This window comes from Myotis davidii, unplaced genomic scaffold (genome assembly GCF_000327345.1).
Source record: "Myotis davidii unplaced genomic scaffold, ASM32734v1 scaffold84, whole genome shotgun sequence".
Taxonomy (NCBI): domain Eukaryota; kingdom Metazoa; phylum Chordata; class Mammalia; order Chiroptera; family Vespertilionidae; genus Myotis; species Myotis davidii.
In genome coordinates, this window is record NW_006295735.1 from 1,054,485 (window position 1) to 1,079,387 (window position 24,903).

The 24,903-nt window shown below is 41.6% G+C and overlaps 1 protein-coding gene across 1 annotated transcript in view; it reads right to left on the bottom strand.

Moving 5' to 3' along the window:
• Positions 1 to 24,903, bottom strand: part of MTUS2 (microtubule associated tumor suppressor candidate 2) — a 529,958-nt gene that overhangs the window by 259,529 nt on the left and 245,526 nt on the right. Inside the window, 1 exon segment of the mRNA XM_006770370.2 lies at positions 18,795 to 18,992. Coding sequence (XP_006770433.2) covers positions 18,795 to 18,992 — 198 coding nt within the window.

Here is a 24,903-nt window from a genome sequence, read left to right on the forward strand (position 1 = left end):
CTGTGCATGACAGGGGGCAACCCCCCAATCGGCCCTGCTCTGAGCCCAACCAGGGGCTGCACCTATGGATTGGGCCTGCCCTCTGCCACCCAGGAGCAGGCCTAAGCCAGCAGGTCAGTTATCTCCCGAGGGGTCCCAGACTGCGAGAGGACACAGGCCAGCCTGAGGGACCCTCCCTTCCCCCCGAGAGCACAAATTTCTGTGCACCGGGCCTCTAGTATTTTAATAATTTCAAATCTTTCAAAGCTTTTTAAACTGGAAGGACAAGTGACTTCTTATGACTTTTCATCTTCAAGTATGTTCTGCTATACTTATTCCTACAGGTGAATATTAGCTCGCTTTGTCAAGTCCCCGGGGTTCTGCCTCGCACTTCAGTAGATACATGCTTGCTGGGGGAGGGAGTCCCATAACACCTGCACGGCACTGAGTCTTCCCATCAGGATCAGGGCGGAATCTTCATTCGTTCAGATTTTCTTTTCTCTCCCTTGGCAAAGTTCTGCAGTTTCCTCACATACCCTCACCTTGCTTCGTTTAATGTTTGGGTTTTTGTCTCTTTGTTGCTGTAATCTGTGGTTCTTTATCCCGCCTTCCCCTTTGGCAGTTAGAGAGGGACACTGCGGTTTTTATCCTGCATATTGCACTGGCCTCCTTACTAATTTGCTCTGAAAGTTTGCAGTCTTTGATTTTCAATGAACAGCATCTTATCATCAAAATGACTAATCTGTCTCCTCCTTTGCAATGATTGTACCACGTATCTTTTCCTTGAAGAAATGCCTTTGGTCAGCATTTTAAAAGCAATAGAAATTACCAGTGGTAACAGTGGATGTTCTTCCTCACCCCTGGCCTTCATAGCAATGATCTTCTGACATTTGCTAATTGCATGTTTTATAAATGTTTTTCATATCCTGGGCTGTAACTATTTTTTGGATAAAATTTTACACACCATATGCTTAAAAACTAGACAAGGTACCACCGTGGAGGGCTCTTGTCTATCGCCAGTCCAAGTGAGGATCTGAGGGACAGACGCTTTTCTATTTTTGACTTGCCTACAGATTTCAATTAACTTTTTACTTTAATAATATCATCATATAATCTGTACACATCAAATTTTTAAGTTATAAACCTTAATAATGTTTTAGATATCATAAAAAGAGGGTTTTTTCCCCAAAATACCATGTAAAAAGAATGCTTTTTGTCACACATCCTTCCTAAATTCAAAATTTATAACATTAGATTTGTAATTAGGCCATTCATCACTTGTTTTTCTTTCAATACTTTTATTCTTTTATTTTCTTTATTGATTAAGGTATTACACATGTGTTGTCCCCCCATTGCCCCTCCACACCCTCACTCATGCCCTCACCCCCTGGTTGTGCCTATATGCATGCATACAAGTCCTTTGGTTCATCTCTCCCCCTGACCCCCATCCTCCCCAACCTTCCCTCTGAGGTTTGACGGTCTGATCGATGCTTCTCTGTCTCTGGATCTGTTTTTGTTCATTTGTTTATGCTGTTCATCACTTTTTAAAAATGAAGTTCATATGAGATAGAGCACCAAAGAAAACTGCATGGGATCAATGTAACCTTACTATTATTTAGATTTTTAAAAATTAGTTTTTGAGCAAGTTTTTCCTCAATTAAATATGGCTTGACGTATATTCATGTACTGAGACTCAGGGTTCTATCCTCTTAGCAATATTACCAAAAGAGAGCTTAGATTTTCTTAAATGGGCAAATGCAACATTTGTATTTAATAATACAAATAAATAATTACATTTTTAGTTAATAATTACAGGTATATCGCTGTAATTATTAATTTTTATTGACAAGCATAACTTGAATGCCCTCCAATTGTGATAAAAGAAAAATACATGGGAAATACAATGGGTCTCTCCTTACAGTTTCTGAATGAAACTGTGAAAAGGAACAAACTTGTGTTTTAGGGCCCAGGAGCCTCCTGAGAAGCTTCTGTTCTGGAGTCTTGGGACCAAGGACACAAGATCCATGGAAAGCCCTTCAGAAACCACAGGGCCACCCTCCCCGGACAGAGAGCCCACAGGGGTTCTATGACTAGGTCTCTGTTCCCCTAGACTCCTGGGCCCCCTTCATTCCTCCTCACTGCTTCTCTTGGAGTCTCTGAGGAGCACAGGGTCCTGCCAATTGCTGTGCTCAGCACACAGCATGCACACCCGACCCTCACTGCCTCCGAGGAACCACAGGCGGTACCCACACACGGCTAACGGGCCCCTGCGTATGTGAGGCCGCTGAACTGAGCTTCCCATAGGTACTCAGCAAGAGGGGCATCGCAGGCAACTGTTAGATTCTAGTAGCTGCCAGTGTATGTTGTAGGACCTTGACAATGAGACCTCTTTGTCCTAAGACTCAAGCTACACGTGAACAGTATACCTTTCTCCCATGAATCCCAGTGCGACCTTTAGTGTCTTTAACCCTGGTGTGTGTCACAGGATGAGGACATACTAGTCGACCTTTGCTCCAGCCAAGCTCATACTAACTCACCATGGGATGGTGATAAAAGTCATTTCCCTCTTCTGGCAACTGTCTGGCCCTCTGGGGGATGATCGCAGCCACCGGAGGTATCTCAGCATGGACAGTCCCGGCTTCTGTGGTGGTGACCAGCGTGGGAACAGACCGCTAAGGAAGATGGTGCAGTGCACGGAGGTGCCCGAGGAACATGAAGGACGGTCCAAAGGGAACATATTCCTGGACAAGCGATCAGTCTCCAGCCAGTGAGCACACCTTTCCTCGGCTGTAATAAAAACTAAGACACGGACTGTTTCTTCTGTACTCTCAGAGCCTCTGTTGGACACAAACTAATGGCACCTGCTTGAAACCACACCTGCTCCTTGGCCTGCAGCTTAATTCGCATGTCTATTCAGTGAAACCATTTTGACAGGTCTGTCCAGGCTCATTTGCCTTGATTAACAAGCCTGACGGTGGCAACAGAAGTCCCCTCTGTCAGCACCGACTTCCGAGGCCCTGGGTAACAGTCCCCGACATGCGCTGGCATTTCTCATTTTCTAACCTAAGGGTCAGAGTAAATGGGTGTTGACAGCTGACAGCTGAGGCTGCCTGTTGAGTCCACAGCACTTCTAATAAAGAATGCGAGGAAACAACTCAAGCCTCCGATTTCTGCCACCGTGGCCTTGGCGGGATGCCCAGGTGGCTGTTATTCTGTCGCATTTTTTTGTGGCAGGGACCAGAGGTGGGGTGGGAGACTTCAGGGTGGCTTTTGGAAAACCTGTGGTAAAGGTTATACAACACACCTATGTCTATATGTAAACACACACGCTCACTCACTCACGTACAGCAGTGTTTGGAGGATCCCTGCATACCTGCTGTCACAGTTTTGGTAGCCAATCCTAAAACCGAGGAGAATGAGTGGGGGAGGGCCACCAGCAACCCTGTGTCCTCTGCACACCCCAGGGCAGTTACAGATGTGGAGGACAGCAGGGCAACCCTCACCCACGGCTGGCCTTGGGAGCAGCTGTCTCCTTCCATGCCACACCCTGGTGCTAGGAGTGGCACAGCCCTGTGCCAGCTCAGGCCAGGACAGAGCCTACTTAACCGAAGCCCCCCGGCATGGCAGCAGGCAGGGAGACAAAAATGCTGTGGCCAAGCATCTCTGTTCCTGCCAGAGAAATCCATCTGCGTTTACCTCCAACCCTTATTATGAACTTACAGGCCTGGCTGGTGTGCTCAGTGGGTTGGAGCATCATCCTGTGCACCGAGAGGTTGTGAGTTCAATTTCTGGTTGGGCACATATCCAGGTTGGGTTGTGGGTTCGATCCCTGGTTGGGTGGGGTGAGTACAGGAGGCAACAGATCCAAGTTTCTCTTTCTCCCCTCCTCTCTCTCTCTCAAATCAATAAAAACATGTCTTCTAGTGAGGATTTTTTTTTAAAGTTACATAAGAAAGACTGTAAAATGTGTTATTCTTTGCTCACAGAAATCCCAGCACACAGAAAGAGAACAAAGCACTAAATTAGAGAAAATATCATGGACAGTAAAGAAAGCTCTTGTGTAGAGAGAAAAAAAGGAAGTGAGGGAAATTTTCAGAATTTGTTGGAAGAAGTAACCAACCTTAGCAACAGCACTGTGACAACATGCTTTATGTACAGTCCACTTTGAATTGACACAAATGGAGCCATAGTTTAAGGGCTCTGGTATAAGAATTAAAATCGCAGTGTCATAGCTGTACCAGCAGAAAGTTCTCCCCAGTTCCTTATAGAGGAAGAACTAGGCATTTACAGCAAAACCTATCACATATAATATAGATTACTGTATTTATTTAGAGTGAAAATAATGCATAGATACATAGTAAATGTACGTACTTCTACGTTGTGGTTTCCCTATTGTCTTCACAAGTTCTGAATTGCTTGGCAAGTAGCTATCTGAACCTCATGAGCCCCACAGGCCCTAACTCAGCAGGTGCTGGCTGGGTGAGCCATCAGGTGTGAAGGCTGACTTATGGCTTTATTTACGTCTGTGTGTGCTCCAAGTTAAAATAAAACATTTTTCACAGAGATCTACGCATTGGCAGTAAAGATAACTACCCTATAATGCCTGATTGGTCCAGTTGATATTAAACTTTGTTATGCCCCCACACCCATTAACTAGAATAAACCCACACATTCTAACATTCAGCTTGAAATCATGAGACTTTTTTTACGGAATCATTTGGAGGCAGTGTGGAATATCACCAAATCTGAATGCCTCATTTCTTCCATGAAGAACCTGAGGCCCAAACCAGTGAAGCAGAAACTGCCTAAGGCCGCGCAGCTAGTTAGTAAGAGAGCTGAGGTTAGGGGCCTACCAGTCCCTCTTTCCTTACATTTCACCTGCTCATTTAAAGGGAGCCAGTAAAATGAATTCTCATATGTTATTATGAAAGATACATTCGATAAAAAGATGCATTATCTTTGCTATATACGAACAACTATTCCAACATGTAAATTTATAATTTTTGACAAGACTAAGACAATTGAAAAGAAGACAAAGACCACCTAGTTTTTAGTGACTCTGGTATTCGTTAGCCTGAAGTATGTGGCTGAGGGACATGTAGCCTGGCCAAAACCACCATTAATAACAACATAGCCACAAACGGACTTCCAGATGCCAGTCCCAAGTTCACACATGCACGCACCGCTGCTCAAACTCAAACCCTGGTAGGGTGAATCTATTTTACTGAAATCACCAAAGCCTCCCAAACTGTCTCACACACAACCTGCACGCATTCAACTGTGTGGGAACATTCAACGCAGTGTTAATTTAGCATCCAAAAGTTACCAGGCTCACCAGAAAAAGAATTTTATGTCTACTGGTTGAATAGACCCATATTACTAGCAGTTATAGCATTAATGCAATCTAGACATACTTAATCACAAAGGCTGTAATACTTCATTTCGGCCGGTGTACTCACTAGCAGATAAAAATCTAGATTTCACTTCACTGATACTGTGTGTTTCTCTCCCTTCTTGTCTTGTTTTTAATCCAGGCTGTGCTTGTTCGGAATGTCCGATACAAAGTGCCTAAAGTTATTTAATAGCTGTGTTGTTTACATAGCAAATTCACAGGGTAAGATTTGCATATCACAGAAATGAAGTTTTCTTTTTACCTATAAGAACCCATTTGAAAATTTTATCTGACTAGCTGAATAATATGTCATCAATAGTCTGGCATTTCCCTTACTTGAAAATACAAATATCTGCATCTCAAAATATCCTAAAGATGACCCTGACCTTGACCTTAGGCTTTCTCTTTCACTTTCATGTGCCCCTACCTGCGTGGGGTGGGGATGTTGTTCAGGGTAGGAGAGCGGCTGAACCAGAAGAAATTCCATGGAGCGCTGATGGCTCCCTGTCTCCTTCTGCATCATTTCCACAACAGACAGGTTAGCATCTGCAGCTCGCTCCCCTCACTGCCCTTCTTTACCTTCATCTTTCCTTGGACTTCATATGTTTCTCTCCTCCCCACCTTTTCCCTTCTATTTTCAATATTGTCCAACTTTGTCTAGATAGTAGAAGATATCTTACTCCATGAAGATATTTTAAACAAAATGCTAAAGGACATGCGCTCTGCTGTTCTCGTACATGAGATAATGCTCTCTGTGCAGGATTTACTCCATCGCCCATGACCCAGGCACAGGTACGAACCTCCTAAACAACCAGTCAGGGTCAGAGGCAACATCTATGGTTTTAGCATGTCTCCCCAGCCTAACCCCTATACAAGACTTCAAAGGGATCAAATAGGAAATATTCATTTGTCCTGTGTATCTAACCCAGGAGCCCAAAGCTCCCATCGTCAGGGATTCATGTGTGATGCCTCCTGTGAATGAAGAAATAAATGCCTGCCACATAAATCTTAAAGATGTTATGATTAGAAGTATTATTATATCATTTAGAAACTCTAAACTGATAACACAATCTAGAATTGTGTTGTCTAATGGGGTAGCCACTAGCTATTGTGGCTACTATAGCCATTTAAATGTAAAGTCATTAAAATTAACCAAATTTACCACACTTAAATGGTGAGACGGCCCCAATGGCTACGGTACCAAGGGCACAGATTGGTGCACTTCATCTTTGTAGAAAGTTCTATTGGACAGAGATGCTTACAGACACACAGGGACCTCACCAACAAGTAAGAAAATGCCCTTTTTTTGGCAATGACCATTAAGAATTTAAATTTTAGAATAGAATTTTCCTCTTTTGACCACAGCAGTAAATTCTGTATACAATTCTTGAGCCAACTAGATATACTTGCAATAAAACCAGTGATTTCCAACTGCTCCATGGAGTTCCACAGGGACTGGCACAGCCGGGCAGGGCAGGGGAGGGGAAAGGCAGCGAGGGCTCGGATCCCTACATCCCTCGTCAGCCAGCAGCTCTGCTTGTATGGAGCTTTTTGTAAATGTCCACTGACTCAGAGTTCCTGAGAAACGTTACATATTCACTCTGGAATTTGAATTGCTCTAATTCACAGTACAATAGGGACTATAAGTGAGAGAAGGTGATCTACCGCAATCACTAGAAACAGTCCTGAAATCTGGTAGATTGTGTCCAGTATGAAATCATTCCCTTCAGCCTTTAGTTGTATGTATGCAACTCTCCAATTCTCCCTTCACCTCCCATTGACTCATATTCTATCACTCCAGGTAAGCACTAAATGCCTTTTCCTTTACAAAATCCCAACACCGTTATATAGGCACTGCCAAACACTACTTTTTAAGTAGCTGGGACAAATGAAGTTAACCAATGTGATCTCCTTGGAGCTCTTTACCTTTTGTCCAACATTTCTCTATACTCATCCCTTCTCACTTTCTGTCTTTATGGCTACACTCCCCACCTGTATATTTCATATCATTGCCTCTTATGTGCTCCAGGAATAGCTCCATCCATTATCCTCACTTGCTTTTGTTACAGAATTTACCAGGTGACTGAAAAACACACAGGAGCACCCAGAGACACAGGAAAAACCCATTTATTTCCAGGTGTTTCACATGCACTACTACAGTGACTCAGGGGCTCAGTTCTCCAAATCCTGAGCAAACCAATATGGAGGAAACTTTCTCTTTATACCCTTAGGTATCTTTGTCCCCCATATATGGATCAGACGTCTGGACCTTTCGCGGGCTTTGCAAAAAGCCCCGTGTTGGGATGGGGGCCGTGAGACCACACCTAAAGGCCTGGCCTGCAGCCAGTGCTGATAACCCCCTCCGGGGTTGTGTATTGTTCATGGCATATGGCCTCTGTAAAATGTGAGTATTTAGGCAAACAGGTCTTGCAAGACCAGATAATTAAGGGAGGGGCAGTGACTAGGCTATAGGCTAACAGGAATGTGCATTAGGGATACTAATTAACTAGGTACAGAGTTAGGCTGCTGGCCTCCCCCCCAAAAATGTCTTATTTTCCTCATCACTTTCATCTCCTCTTCAATCTCTTTCACCACTTACCCTCCTCCTCTACTGAGCTACAGTCCTTTGTCTTTCCTCCTCCACAGTTCTGGACATCCATCTACATACTCCACTCTGACCTTCCTTACTCCCTTGTAACCTGATTTCTGCCTTCAGACATTTTGTTGAAAGCTCCCAGTGACCTCCTAATCACTGCGTCTGCAGACCCATTTTTCTCAGTATCGAACCCTCTTAGCCTCTGCAGCACATTTTCTAGAATAAAGTTACAGGATCCCAGCTCTTGAGAGCCCAAGGTGGTCATTTAGTTCAATACCTCTCAATAAAGTTCAGAATCCAGTGAGGTTAACTGACTTTCCCTCAAATTATTCTATTATCATGAATCCTGATTTTGATGCATATTATGCATGCAAATGTTGCATATTTCTTATCTTAACCATTTTCTCACAGTTCAAAGTATCCTTCCTCCATTAAATATATTAAGTGAGCTAGAACATGCTAGATAGAATCTGGCACTTATAAAACTTTTGAGTAACAGTGCAATTTTTAACAGTTCTGCCCACATATTTGAGTCTAGATGGATAAACTAGGCGCTACTTAAGCAATAAAGACAGTATTTTCACTCACAAACAACGCCTAGTGCTCAGAAGGAACATGTTCTCCTTTGTGTGAAGGAAGCAAAGGGGGTAGGGGAGGTGGACAAGAATTGAATGTGTGGAAATAATTGGGAAAATTCACAGCTTGATTCAGTGAAAATGATCCTATTTTTTCCTTGTAAAGAATGAATTAAATTACATAATTATGGATTCCAGGTAAATAAAAATTTAAATTCATCGGTGACATGTGTTTGACTTCCTTACTTCCAGAGAGAATCGGGCTTATTTTGGTTTTTGTTCTCTTTCTTTTCTTTCTCCCACCCACCAAATAAGATTGAGATACATGAAAAAGTAAAACCCTGGTGCAATGGAATTAGACTCTAACAAAACAAGAAGCTGTGTGAAGCCTTTTAAACACCACAGAGTCAAATGTTCCCATTGTTCCCCCAGACATTAGAAAGGCACAGAAATAAAATAAGATCCAACTCTCAGCTTCTATTTTGAGCAGAGCTTTGAAATGCCATCAGCTTAGATTAATGTGGTATGCATTAGTCACCTTGCATAAATATCTTTCATTTAAAGGGAACCCAACTGAATGTATTATCTTAAATAATAGCATGCTAAGGACATGGCAGAGCCCTTTTAGATAAAGAAATCAAAGCACGGCTTTCCTTGCCTATATTTTAGAAATACCCAAACAATCACAAGCTTATAGCTCAAAAGTAAGAAACTCCTATGCAAATCAACTGATCAAATTCCAGAATTACCTGCCTTAAGGTTTCATAAATGACATAAGTTTTCATTTAATGCTCAGAAAGGTATTTACCATACAGGAGAGGTGATTATAAAAATTTAGAAATAGAATGGCTGCCATCTCCCTGACTTAGAGGTATGTTATCATTACCACTTTCCTTACCCCGTGGCAGACACTGATAATCCCACACAGCCATTTTTCCAACTGAGCTTCTAAATCCTTCTCAACACAGAGTGTCATGCACATGGTCAAAGTATGGAAATAGCCGTAACAACATTACTATTGTTATTATGCAAGGCCTTGTTGTAAGCACTTTGTATTTCTTAATTCCACTTAATGTTCCCATCAATCCTATGGTATTTTTTTGGGTCCCTTGGCCTGGCCTGCGGGGATCTGGCCGAGACCAGCTCTCTGACATCCCCTGAGGGGTGCCCGATTGCGAGAGGACACAGGCCAGGCTGAGGGACCCCACCAGTGCACAATCAGGGCAGGGGAGGGATCACAGGAGGCTCCAGGGCTTGTCCAGCCTGTCTTGCCCAGTCCTGATCAGCTAGAACCCAGGAGCAAGCTAACCTACCAGTTGGAGCATCTGACCCCTGGTGCATGTCATAGCAACTGGTCGAACAGTTGAACAGTTGGACACTTAGCATATTGGGCTTTTATTATATAGGACTAGAGGTCCGATGCACGAAATTCATGCATGGGAGGGGGTTTCCCTATGCCTGGTCTGCACTCTCTCACAGTCCAGGACTGCTGGCTCCTAACTGCTTGCCTGCCTGCCTGATCACCCCTAACCACTCGCCTGCCTGCCTTATCATTTCTAACTGCCTCTGCCTCGGCCCCCACCACCACAGCTTCGTCCAGAAGGACATCCAGAAAGATGTCTGGAAGATTGTTCGGCTGTCTGGTCTAATTAGTATATTACGCTTTTATTATTATAGATTATTTTACAATGAGAAAGCAGAGGCACAAAGAGATTCATTAATACTGTATGTAATTGCCCAGAGTCACAGAGCTAGTAAATTGCAGAGGCAGGATGTAAACCCAGGCAGTCTATCACCAGAGACCATGTCCTTCATCACTACAGTATGTCGCCTCTTAAAAAATGAAAGCCAATACAGAGAGAAGATGAAATTTTAATCTTCTTTTTTAGAAATTTTCAAACATGCAAAAGAGTGAAGTAAATAGCATAATGAACTCTTATAATTCCATCATCCAGCTTCAAGGATTATCCAAAATTTACCCATATCTTTTATCATGTTTTCTTTCATTGTTGTTTTTCTTATTAGTTTTTGTTTTGTTTTGTTTCTTGGCTGTATTATTTTATCCAAACACTCTCATTACCTAAAACCAGTGGATAACAATTAGTATGACTGAGACAGCCAGGAGAGGACCTGAGGGTCATGCAGTCTTTCCTCACCCACTCTCAGGAAGATTACATGCTTCCTCCTTCATGGACCTCCTTCCCCACCTGCCCACCCAATGCTGTGCAGTCTTCAGCCACAGTCACACTTACAGCTCCCTGCATACTTGCATACTCCCAGCTTCTCACTGGATTCTCAGTTCACAAGGGTGAGGATCACAGTGTCCTGGTCACACCAGCTGCCAGCACTGAGTTCTGTTCTTACCCAATAACAGATACTGATGTGTGCATGAAAGAAGAAAGCAAAATGGGCAATCTGCTCTTCATAAAACAAGACAGCAAAGAAAGATGAGGCAGTTCAATGATGCATTATTTTTACTATAAATAAAAATATCCCAAAATTATAGTTGATCTTACTTACAACAATAAATGGTCAACTTACTGAAAAACAACACAAAATACATTTATATTCTAATCTTACCTCTGGATCATTGCCAGAGTGTTTTGAAAGAGAATATACAAAGATGCCAATAAGGCTTTATCTCAAACTAGAGGCCCGGTGCATGAAATTTGTGCACTCGGGGGGGTGGGGTGGTGGTGAGGGGTCTCCACAGCCCAGCCTGCACCCTCTCACAGTCCAGGAGCCCTCAGGGGATGTCTAACTGATGGCTTAGGCCCGCTCACTGGAGGAAGCGGGCCTAACCTGGCAGTCGAACATCCTTAGCGCTGCTGTGAAGGCAGGAGAGGCTCCCACCACCACTGCTGCACTCGCCCACTGTGAGGCCAGCTTGTGGCTGAGCAGCACTCCCTCTGTGGGAGTACACTGACCACCAGGAGGCAGCTCCTGCATTAAGCGTCTGTCCCCTGGTGGTCAGTGTGTGTCATAGCAACTGGTTGTTCCACCATTCGGTCGATTTGCATATTAGCCTTTTATATAGGATAGACACTAGCACCTCTGAAATCTGACCTCAAAGGTCCTTTCTAGATCCTTTTTCCATGAATAAAAAATGACCCCCTCTTGCCCTAACAGATTTGGCTCAGTGGATAGAGTGTCGGCCTGCAGACTGAAGGGTCCCAGGTTGAATTCTGGTCAAGGGCATGTACCTTGGCTGCAGGCATATCCCCAGTAGGGGGTGTGCCCGAGGCAGCTGATCGATGTTTCTCTCATCAATGTTTCTAACTCTCTATCCCTCTCCCTTCCTCTCTGTAAAAAAACAATAAAATATATTTTTTAAAAATGACCCCCTCTTTGCCAATGGAACATGAGATATTAATGGCTGTTTCAGTAGGAGTTTTGAATAATACTTCTTGTCAACTCTGATATTATTTAGAATGCATGTCCAATATAGAAACTAAACTGTTATTTATGAAAATGTATTTTACAATACTTGCTAGAGACCTGGTGCACAAAATTCGTGCACAGGTAGGGTCCCTAGGCCTGGCCAGCAATCAGGGACGATCTGTGGGGTGACCGGTGGGGTGATCTGGGGGCCCTCACTGGTACATGCCTTGGTCGGCCTGGTACCACCCACTCACCGGCCCTGCTCCCCACCTCCACCACTGCTGGTCACTTCCCTCTGGAGGGCAAGTAGCAGGGCGATCAGGGTGGGCCCCTGCTGGCACCAACCTTGGCTGGCCTGGGGCCTGCAGGCTGCGGGCAGCTCCTGTGTTGAGCATCTGCCCCCTGGTGGTCAGTGCGCATCATAGCAACCGGTTGTTCCACTGGTCATTCCACTGTTCATTCGATTTGCATATTAGGCTTTTATTATATAGGACTAGTGGCTCAGTGCATGAATTCATGCCCATTGAAAGTGAATTAATTAGAAGAAATATTTTAATATTGCTATTTGCCCCATCCCCTGATCGCTGTCCCCTCCCACAGCCTGCTGGTTCCTGCCTTGGTTGGCCTGGTGCCACCCGCTCACTGGCACCGTCCCCCAATCGCCGTCCCTTCCCTCTGCCTACTGGCACCTGCCCTGTCTGGACTGGAGCTGCCCACTCACTGGCCCCACTGCCCCCTATTGCTGTCCTCTCCCTCCTCCCTTGATTTTTGTCCCCTCCCTCTGCCTGTTGGCACCTGCCTTGGCTGGCCTGGCACCTCCCGCTCGCTACCCTGCCCCCCATTGACTGGTCATTCCACCATTCTGTCAATTTGCATGTTACCCTTTTATTATATAGGATGAGCAAAAATGCTGAAGTTAGTATTGCAAAATGCTTTCATATTAACCCTAATTTTCATTGATTAACCTTCCAAAAAGGCTCGTGACTTTCCAGTTCAGATTATATTCCCAGAACCTAAATCCTGTTCAATAATTTAGAAAATATTTACTTATTTATTTTAAGTACTAAACCAAGAAACAAAAACTCTAGAATTTAATAAGAATATCTAATTTCTCCAAATTGAAACATCTAATTTTGGAAACTTTGAAATACTCTCATGAAAAGTCTCAACAGTAAGGTTTTAGCCCAATTCTTTTAAAATGGCTAATTATATGCAAGGACATATACAGGTTATTAGGCATTTGTGAAACTATGAGGTCAGTCTACATGATAAATTATCTCTGAATATAATTACACTTTGAATGACCTATTATCTTTCCTACTCTGTGAGTTGTATAAATTATCTATAGGTACACCACAGTCAATGGAAGCAATATTTTAGAGATTCTAGAAAAGTGTGAAAACCACAAAGATAAACTATCAAAACCTGTGAAAGTCTTGATAAAGTGAAAATGATTCCAAGTCCAAAATACTTCCAAAAGCTGCCCAAGTTACTCTCAAGGGTCTCTTTTGTTCCATACTCACCTAAGAGAAAATGTTTCTATTAGGGAAAAATGTTTCTTGAAATTTTACTGTAAAGGCCATGCGAAGTAGAATGAGAGACACTAAAATTGAGACATAACCCCTATCCTCAAGAGCTTACAATCCATAGGGGAGACAAGACATAGGGACAAATAATTACAATGAGATAGTATGTGTGAATTCACAAAAGTGCTAAAAGCAAGTGCTTTGTAGAAGTTCCCAGGAGAAAAGATAATTTTGGGTTCACAGAAAAAAGAAGGCTTTTTGGATGAAGTGGTATTTGAATTACACTTGAAAATGACAATCTACAGAGAGATTTTGAGGGAGGGAAAGCATTGCAGAGATGAATGATTCACAACAAGACCCAAAGACAGGCAAACATAAATCTCTCAGAGAAAAATGTGAATAATTCAGGTTGGCTAGTCGAGAATATATGTGAGGGGATGGTGTGTAGGTAGCGAAGGTGAGAAGAGGGCTGGACAGGTAATGGAGGACCTGCAACACCCAGCAAGGAGTAGAAGTAATGACAGGGACACTATGGAACAACCAAACAGGGTCTAAGGGAAAATTATTTAGGATCAAGTGCCTTATGGATTAGAAAGTGAAAATGTTTAGGGAATGGTTTAGGTGAGAAGTACAGAGATGATGAGAGGACTAGGGTGAAGGTGAGAGAGAAAGAACAGATCAGATTTAATCACCGAATATAAAAGTAAACAAAGGAAGATAACAGAAAATGCTGACTTAGAGATGTTCAGCCTCAGCAGCCAAGAGATCATAGATACCGTTAAAGATAGAGTAACTTGGAGAGTAGGCACTGGTTTGTAAAAGATAATAAAATACTCCCTCAGGGGAAATATTCAGTTTGCGGTAACTTGAGTCACCTAGTTGAAGATATTTAGAAGGTCATTTAGAAGGTAGGTGAGTAGTTCTAGAGAGAGGTGGGGGCAGCAAATATGAATTCAACTTCATATCCAAAGTTCTAATTGCTAACGTTATAAATTAGATGACCTAAGGCAAATCCAAAAAACTGAAATAGATACGTTCCAAGAACAAAACTTGGGAAGCTCAAACACGTGGCTCTCGGCAGTCAGCAGACAAGCGTTTTGATGAACTGGCAGCTGCACCAGGAAGGCTGGCCCTTGGATTCAGGTGGTTTTCTGGTGCACCCCTCCCCAAAGATCTCCTAGAGCCCACGTCCACTTCCTAAAATACTGCCCAGCTACCAGCGCTCTGAGAAACTCCCTGGTCACCCAATCAGAAACCAGCTCTCCACCCAACTTTGTGTCATTTCTAAGGCTGTGGCACATGCATCCTGTATCATGGTTTATTTATACAAATGTCAGCATCCCTGTCCAACTCCTCAGCTATAGCCCTACTTTCCCAAACATCCTACTACTTCCTGCACCAAAAGAAAAAAAAAGAAAAAAAATAAACAAACAAGAGGGGGGAAGACCTTTTTTTGGTGTATGGGGGTGTGAATTTATCTTTTCAAATTCTTTATCTTGTGATTTCTGGTCTTAGCTCATCCCATAGAGAAAACATGATGGTATCAAAAGAGAGGAAGCTAAGGAGAAACTGCAAAGGGCAGCTGCAAATGTCCTCTTCATCAAATTCTTTTCTGGTATTTTCTGTTTCCGCGCACCCTGTAGGTTAGATGCTATTCAGAATACACAAGATATGATCCTCTACATCAGTGTTTCTCAACCTTGGCTGCACATTAGAATCACTTGGGAATCTTTTTAAAATCCTGATTTCTGGGCCTTATCCTCCGGAAATTCTGTTTCTTTGTTACTAATGTTGTGGCCCCACCCCACAACAAAGAAACAGAATTTCCAGAGGATGAGGCCCAGAAATCAGGATTTTAAAAAGATTCCCAGGTGATTCTAATGTGCAGCCAAGGTTGAGAAACACTGCTCGACATGAAGTATTCTATCCTTAGGTGATATGACCTATTTCCATTAATGATTAATTCATGAAACCCTAAGCCTTCCTCTTCACCCCACCCACATGCACACCCTCAGGGCTTTAACTTTAAATTACACCTACTCACCCACTGGGAAAATCAAGTCTACAGCGAACTGCTGATTAATTTGACAGGCAGGTATACGGTAGTCTATAGCATGTTACCAACACTAAATTCTACAGTAATTGTTTTTCTCTAAGTTTCTATTGCCTAAGGCATATCTTGGAGATTTATTTTTCTCCTTCTCTGAAAGCTATAAAAAAATTATGAGCTACAGCCTGGGCCAAGCATGTTCAACACTATGATTTTAAATTTAAGTTTCAAGTTAAAGAATTACTTTCTTTCCTGTTCAATTTCAATCTTAAAAAAGCTGCGGGTCACTAGCTAGTGTCATTTAAAGTTTTATTTGAGGTTTTCAGTGGGCCTATCTCATGACCTTCAGGAGGCAAACACACGTGCCGAGGGCTGTCTCCTAAGCACAATGAAGATACAGGTCTGAATTCATCAAGAGGAACCAGGCTCCTAGTTGGGAATTAGAGAGGCAGCCTGAACCCACATAGGGAGCAGCCCAGCCTCAGAGCCAGCCTCTTCACAGGTGGACTGCTCCCCACCACTTACAGAGCCCACACACTTAGGGGTCTCTGCCTGAAGACACTGGGCGGGTAGGTAAGGCAGGTTGGCCTGAGGGGCCCCTCAAGGCAACTCCAACTCTAAGAGTTGCTTCAGTAATAGAAAGAAAAGGTTTTAAACCCTGGGTGTGCCTTCACCCTGTACGGCAGCTTTAAGAACAGAGAAAGAACACAGGCCCAGGACCCCAAGTGAGCCATCCTGATTTTAGTTTGCTCCGCTATAAAGTGGATGCTAAGATACCCTTGGGTTCCCAGGACCTGCAGACGTAGTCCACCTCCCCGTGTCTGCTCCATTTGTCCGAACCTTGTGGAAAAGGCAAAAAGAGATGGAAGGGCACTTGACATAGGAAGCCCCTGCCCAGTGGGGCTGCAGTGATGGCAGGAGCCTGAGTTGGGTGGAGGGTTCTGCACAGACCTGCCAAGACCCAGGGGGTTCATGGGCCTCCGCTTTCCACACTCATCATCACCTGCCCCTCAGAGCCCAGGAATATGCACAGAAGAGTTGCAGCAAAGCCAAGGTAGCCCAGGAAACACTGAGGATTCACAGTGAATCACTTATGTCATTCCACAGTCACTATGGACATTGTTCCGACATTATAGCACACAAGTATCTAAAAACATGAGTTATACATTTAAAAATAGTTCCTTTTTATAGTCTTGTTTAGATTTTGAGAGATCTATTGTGCCACGACATAATCTCTAATCACAGTGGTACTCCTAAAATGAATGCGATGGGCAAGTAGTGCCTGAAGAAAGAACAGCATTCCAAGAAGAAAGACGAAACCAACTCTGATATCATGTTAGCTGCTTCTGTAAGCTAAACCAACAAAGGATGTGATGGTAGGACTTTCAGTCTTTCAAGAGCTTCCTTCATATTTTACTTAATCATTATCATCAAAGCATCACCTCCCCACCAAGGAACAAAAACACAATTTTCCTTGATATTAAATCTAAGAACAACTATAAGAATAATGGTTAATGGCACTAAGATATCTATTAAAATACATGTGAAGTTTTCCTGTGATTCACCAGTGAAGTACAAATTTATAGTTCAGTGACAAATAAAAGTAAATTCTAAGATACTATTTTTTTAAAAATAGAAAATTCTGAATAGAAATATTAAACATGCTTTAATATGAAGCCTTTAAACTAGGAGTTATTTTCTCTGGCACAGAACCCCAGGGTGTTCAGGGGCTGCCTATCCAGTATCCTTTGCAGCAGAGGTGATTAGAAATGCCCAAAGCACACCTGGAATTATTCTGTCCACATCTGTCAGCTTTCCTTTAGCAAAAGCTGATGCCACGGGGACATGGTTCAATTCACCTTGAGGTTAATTTTTTTTTAAGGAATCAAAATCTTCCCTTTTTCTTTGGAAATATATATACCACATGAGATGTTTTTCCTTCAGGCTCCCTCTAAAAGAGAAATATGTCACTGGAAGTTTTACTACTAAAAATGATGACAAAGAGTTGCTTCTATATTTTAAAATCTTCAGATTGTTATGCACATGCATATCTAAAAACATGAGTTATACATTTGCAAATAGTTCCTTAATATATTCCCGTTTCAGATTCTGAGACATCAGCTGTGCCATGACGTAATCCCCAATTACAACGGTGTTCTTAAAATGAATCTGATGGGAAAGTAGGTCTGGGCCACAGCAACTTTAGGAAACCAAGTGAGCAAAAAGCCTCTTAGAAACTGCTTACAAACACAGCAAGATAAAGGAAAATGCATGCATTACTTCTAGGAATAACTAAGTAGACCAAAATTTAGAACTATTAGTGTACAAATGTTCCACAGATCACCTCTGTAAACACAAGGCAAAGAAAGAACAAGCTTGGAGGAAGGAAATTAAAAATATATATCAGTCTCATTCTCAATCACTCTTTCTCAGCTCGATCTCCCAATCTCTCTTTTCCTCACCTCATGTCCCTGTCCCTGTCCCTCCTCCAATTTGATCCAACTACTAGAATCCCTTCAAAATAGCTCCCCACATAAAAACCTCTAAAACTTCCCTGGCCCTCCGCAGATTCTTGCTAACCAACATCTAAGATGCCATGGCTTCAGATCCAATAACAATAACTTTGAAGTTGATGAGGCTGAGGTGGGATTTGGTCACCAAAGGCTTAGCCAAATGGGTAGCCTCTGGGTCTTCTTTAGGGACACGGCTGTTGTGACTTGCTTTGAGACTGTTAGAATCATATCAGCTAATGGGGACCATCCTGGTCACAGACTTGAAAAAGCTCAGTTGTGCTTTCCAATTTTAACAGCTTGGAATTAACTTCAGGATATCCAGTCAAGTGCTCCATCAATATGAAGGCATTACAGGTAATCACAGCTGATTTTTCCATTAATATTTAATATATAATATGTTTCATGGCAGCACAAAGTGGTAACACCTTTTATGGATCTTGGACTTCTTACTTAGAAACCACAAAGCAAAGGGTTCCTGGAATCAGTCCCTGAACAATTCATTTTCTAGACTTAAGGGTAATTTAAAAGTCTTTCCTTCCAGCCCGTCAATTCCCCATAACTGAGAAAACAGTAGTGTGAAACAGGCTACTTTTCTTCAGTAGATTATTTTTTAAATCCCAATGATGGTATATTAAGCTAGTCAACCCAAATGTTCAGCTTATTACATAAAGGAAACGAAACACTGTCACACGCATATGCCGATTCGCCTGCTCCTATCTGGAGCGGGAGGTGCACTTGTGCAGGAGAACCATGCAAGCCGCCTGCCCAGCCGCCCCACTTACAGTTAGCCAGCCGGCTCTGCTCGGGCTGCGCGCTGTCCAGGGACTGGGTGCTGGAGGCCGAGGTCACGCTGGAGCTCCGCACGAAGCCCAGCGCTGCCAGCTTGGCTGCGGGCAGGCGCGAGTATCCGGGAGGACGAAGTCCAGACTTCGGTAGACAGGATTTGGCAGCATTCGAACTGGAGGCTTTCTTTAAATCTCCTAAATTAACACAGACAAATAAACAAAATATTTCTCAGTTGAAAGCAAGATAGACAATATACAGAGTGTGAGTATTGATCCAGTTCTAGCATAAACAGGCCATGAGGAACCTTAGGGTCCAATTAGCACATTCACAAGCACACCTTCCTGAGAAAGCCCCTCACTGTGGGCCAGGAGCTACAAAGGCCTCAAAGAGAAGGAGAGGCAGAAGGTGGACGGGACCGGAACAGGCACTAACCCTATTGTAGGGGCATAAAGAAAGATGCAAAGTGCTTAGAAGGCTGAAGGGAATGAGAATGCTTACTGTTGCAAGTTGCCCTAGAACTGACAGGGGTGTTGAGTTATGTTAGCTGGTAATGAAAAAATATGTGATTTTCATACACCCCAGACCAGGGGTGGGCAAACTTTTTGACTCGAGGGCCACAATGGGTTCTTAAACTGGACCGGAGGGCCGGAACAAAAGCATGGATGGAGTGTTTGTGTGAACTAATATAAATTCAAAGTAAACATCATTACATAAAAGGGTAAGGTCTTTTTTTTTTTTTTTTAGTTTTATTCATTTCAAACGGGTCGGATCCGGCCCACAAGCCATAGTTTGCCCACGGCTGCCCCAGACCAATAAAGTAGGACAGGTTAATTATGTTGCTGTTCATTAGGTCTTTAAACCTTGTAGCCACGAAGTATAAAAGCCTGACATTAATTTTGTGACTGATTATATTAAATACAGAGAATGAAAGGATAGATTGAGATACATCTTAAAATCTGGCATACAATGGGCAAAGGACCCTTGTGGCCACTATTCATTAGTAATTATAACCAGTATGTGTGAGTCATGGAAACAGGTAAAAAGAGTCATTGTATGAACATTTTGTTGGTTGTAGGAATGAGGTGGAAAGGGCCCAGATGGTGGTGCTGGCCAGGTTGGAATCTAGGCTGTACCAGTGACTAGTGGTGTAACTTTGGACCCATTACCTAACACTAAGAACCACAACTTCCTTTCCCGAAGGAACTGAGGATGGCAAAGCTGGCCTTGCAGGTTTAATATAAGTATCCCTGCCTATCATATCAACTTGAATTAATGTTAGCTTTCTCTTCTCCTTTTCTATTACTTGCTTTTGTGTCAGTACAAACTTCAAAATTAGTTCCCAGACATATGCAAATCTAGCCTTTAAAATAATAAAACATCATGCTATAAATCCATCATCTCAGTACCAATACATCTGAGCAGTATTCTTATGATCATCACGACACTACAAGAAGCCTCTCAGTACCAGATAGAAACAGAATGCTGTCAAGATACAAATACTCCATGATACAAAATTTAAAAAGAAAAAGGGCCAAGTCACTTAGTATTCTGTTTCATTGACCCAGCCAAGCCATTTAACAACTTCCCCTGCAGCCATATTTACTGTGAGTGCTTATATTCATATCCCTCAGCAGTATAGTAAGTCATTATACAGTGAAAGATTAATCAGAATGCAAATTAAACATAATTTTTAAATGACCCATTTGTAAAAAATACCGATGTTTAAAAATTAACAAAGAGTCTACATATCAGAAAGTTTCTATGGGTGGATATATAGAAAGAACTAATAGATGCCACACTGAGTTTATAGTGCCTCTTCCTTGACCAGCAGTTCCCCCTAAGACACCGGTTCTCAACCTGTGGGTCGCGACCCCTTTGGCGGTCCAACGACCCTGTGACAGGGGTCGCCTAAGACCACCCTGCATATCAGATATTTACATTATGATTCATAACAGTGGCAACATTACAATTATGAAGTAGCAACGAAAATAATTTTATGGTTGGGTCACAACCTGAGGAACTGTATTTGAAGGACCAGAAGGTTGAGAGCCAATGCTCTACACACTGGTCTCTCCTACCATATAAATCTTACAAACAGTATATACCTTCAAGGTTTAGAGGAGCAAGTCTTACCTTTTTTACACTATCAGTACTTAGGCCTAGTAGTATAGGTAAAACCTGTACCATTTGGTTTTAACAAATTATTACTCAATAAAGTTTACAAGATGCCAATTCATCCTGTGAAATGGTCACATTCAGATTTTCTAACTAAATACGCCTCAATTTAATGTTAGTTTCTAATAAAAATGGACTTAATTATAAAAAATATACAGTCCTTACCCTTTTGTCAAACCAGTCCAGCACGTCAGGGGAACATATTTTTTCAAGTGTTTTGTATCCTTGGACTATTCATGAATATAGACTTTGACAGAAACAATGTATCAACATATATAGTAAGCACTCAATAAACTAATGATAATGGTTAATATTATAATAAAACTGAGGAGCATGTAAAGGACACACTACCACAATGGTAGCATGAGAAGCTCCATGGATACTTTTTTCCAGTGAAATAAACAAAATTTGTGAAAATGGTTTGTTTTTTGTTTTGTTTTTTTTTTTAATATATTTTATTGATTTTTTTTACAGAGAGGAAGGGAGAGGGATAGAGAGTTAGAAACATCGATGGGAGAGAAACATCGATCAGCTGCCTCTTGCACACCCCCTACTGTGATGTGTCTACAACCAAGGTATATGCCCTTGGCCGCAATCGAACCTGGGACCTTTCAGTCCACAGGCTGATGCTCTATCCACTGAGCCAAACTGGTGAGGGTGTGAAAATGGTTTTTTAAAAAACAACAGCCCTGGCCAGTTTGGCTCGGTGGATAGAGCGTTGGCCTGTGGACTGAGGGGTCCCAGGTTCATTCGATTCCGGTCAAGGGCACGTGCCTGGGTTGCGGGCTTGAACCCCAGTGTGCAGGAGGCAGCCAGTTGATGATTCTCTCTCATCACTGATGTTTCTATCTCTCTCTCCTTCTTAATTCCTCTCTGAAATCAATAAAAATATATTTAAAAAACAACAACAAAAATTTAAAGTCTCTGGAAATTGTTCTAAGGGCATACCACAAATAAGAAAACACTTAATGTAAGAAAATCTATTCAATCTCAGTAAGAATAGTGATAGTGGATGATACCTTAGCCATGACGTACTCCCTGCCTCTCCTTCACCCCATTCATATCAGCATGATGAAAAGTCTACTCTGGGTGGGAATGGCTAAGATGACAGGTTCCTCTTTCTGCTGGAGTATGGCATGCTAGTGGGAGATGCAGGCTACCACCATTTCCCATCCACATCCAAGAGAAACACATCACTATTTCCACTCCTTATAGCACAATCATGACTAAGAGATTTTGCCCAAGAGTAGAGACCGGTCATAAGAACAAAAAAGGCTGAAGCACTGTGCAAAGAAACTGACTTTATTTGGAATAGAGTGTGGGAGAAGTTCAAACTTAAGTGCATTCTTGAAAATAAACCAGATCCTTATGGTAAGCATTGAGGCTAGTAGCTCTATGATAGCAAGAAGATAAACTATAGATAAAGCAGTTTACCAAAGATAACCAGGAAAAGAACTAAGAAATTGCCTTCTTAAACTCAGGATTGAGGTTTCAAAGAGTGACTTCAAAAACTAACCCTGAAGAATTTTCTAGAAACCACTGATAAATTTAGTGAGACCCTGGAGGATATGAAAAAAGACCAACTAGAAATTAAGCACACACTGACTGAAATAAAGAATAATATACAGAGATCCAACAGCAGACAAGAGGATCCCAAGAATCAAGCCAAAAATTTGAAATACAAAGAAGCAAAAAATACCCAACCAGAAAAGCAAAAAGAAAAAAGAATCCAAAAATATGAAGATAGTGTAAGAAGCCTCTGGGACAGCTTCAAGCACACCAACATCCGAATTATAGGGGTTCCAGAAGAGAGAGAGCAAGATATTGAAAACCTATTTGAAGAAATAATAACAGAAAACTTCCCAAACCAGGATTATATGAAATGCTGAAAGGTATCCTTTAAGAAGAGGAAGAAGAAGAAAAAAGGTAAAGGTAAAAATTATGAACAGCAAATACATATCTATCAACAAGTGAATCTAAAAATCAAGTGAATAAAAAATCTGATGAACAGAGTAAACGTGAATATAATAGAATCAGGGTCATAGGAAGGGAGTAAACTGATAATTCTTGCGGGGGGAAGGGGTGTCGGGGTGCAGGAAGAGACTGGGCAAAAATTGTACACCTATGTATGAGAACAGTGGGAGGGGTAAGGGCAGAGGGTGGGGTGGGAACTGGGTGGAGGAGAGCTATGGGGGGAAAAAAGAGGAACAACTGTAATAATCTGATCAATAAAGATTTAATTAAAAAAAGAAAAACTAACCCCGAAAAGGGGCCTGAATTTACTTGGATCAGACTGTGCAGTAATTTATGCCTCAGGGCACTCTAGAAAATAATAAAGCAATCTGCCAGTAATTAGTGGAGTCTGTTACCTGGGTGTGTTATCAAATGGAGGAAGATAGCTTAATAGAGAAATCAGCAGGGAGAGACAAAGAAAGCTCTGCTAAAGTACTGTTGGAGTGAGTATGCATATTCCCACAGTTGTGCCATCTATGAAATGACATCAGTGTTTTCGTACTCTAGGGAAAATAGGTTTCACTAAAATAGACCAGCCATGTCATCAAACAAATAAATAAGCAAACAACAACAATTCCCAGACTGGAAATTAGGTAACTAGTACACACAGATGTGACAATATATTATTGAAATGTCCAGTGTACAACAAAAATTTTTGAGACGTGCCAAAACACAGAAAACTATGACTCATACATAGGGGGAAATAAGCAGGCTACAGAAACTGCCTGTGAGCAAGCTCAAATGTATGTCTTAGCAAACAAAGACTTCAAAATAGCTGTTATAAATATATTCAAAGAATTAAAGGAAACCATGGTTAAAGAAGTAAGGGAGATATTATGACAATGTCCCATTAAATATAAAATAACAATAAAGCGATTAAAATTATTTTATAAAAAAATAATAACCCAATAAAAATGTGGTGCTGAAAAATAAAATAGCTAAAATGAAATTAACTGGAGGAGTTCTAAAACAGATTTAAAGTGGTGGAAGAAAGATTCCATGAACTTACAGATAGATCAATAAATATGTAATTCATGGAACAAAAGAATAAAGAAAAATTAACAAAGCCTCAGGAAAATGTGAGATGCCATTAAGTACAATGACATACAAATAATAAATGCACCAGATTAAGAAAAGTGAAAGGAACAGAAAATATATTTGAATAAATAATAACTGACATTTTCTAAAATTTACGAAAAACATTAATCTTTACATCCAAGATGCTCAACAAAACCCAAATAAAATACATGCAAAGAGCTCTACACTCACACATGTTATGGTAAAAATCTTTATAGCCAAAAAAAAGAGAAAATTGTGAAAGCAGGAAGAGAAAAATGACTATGTCTGAGCAAACACCAATACATTAACAGTTGACTCCATATCAGAAACAATGGAAGCTAAAGGAAAATGGGATAACATATTCCAAGTGCTGAAGGAATAAAACTGTCAACTCATGACTTTATATCCAGCAAAACTATGTTTTAAAAATCTAGCCAAAATAAAGACATTCCAAAATTAACAAAAGGTGAGAGATTTATTGCTCACATACTGAATTTATGAAAAATATTAAAGAAAGTCCTTCAGACTAAAAGCATGTGATCACAGATGATAATTCAAATACATAGACACACACAACAAAGAAGACTGGTAAAGGTAATTATGTAATTATAAAAGATAGTATAAATACATATAGGGTATCCCCCAAAATGTATATATACTATAACAGCTGACAGCGGTTGCATTTTTCAAAGAGATGTATTTTTTAAAATTTATCTTTATTATTGAAAGCATTATAGATGTCCCCCTTTTTTTGTTGTTGTTGTGGTTTCTTTTCCCCCATTGACCCCCTTATTCCCTCGCAAGCCTTCACCACACTATTGTCTGTGTCCATGGGCTATGCATATGAATTCCCCAGTT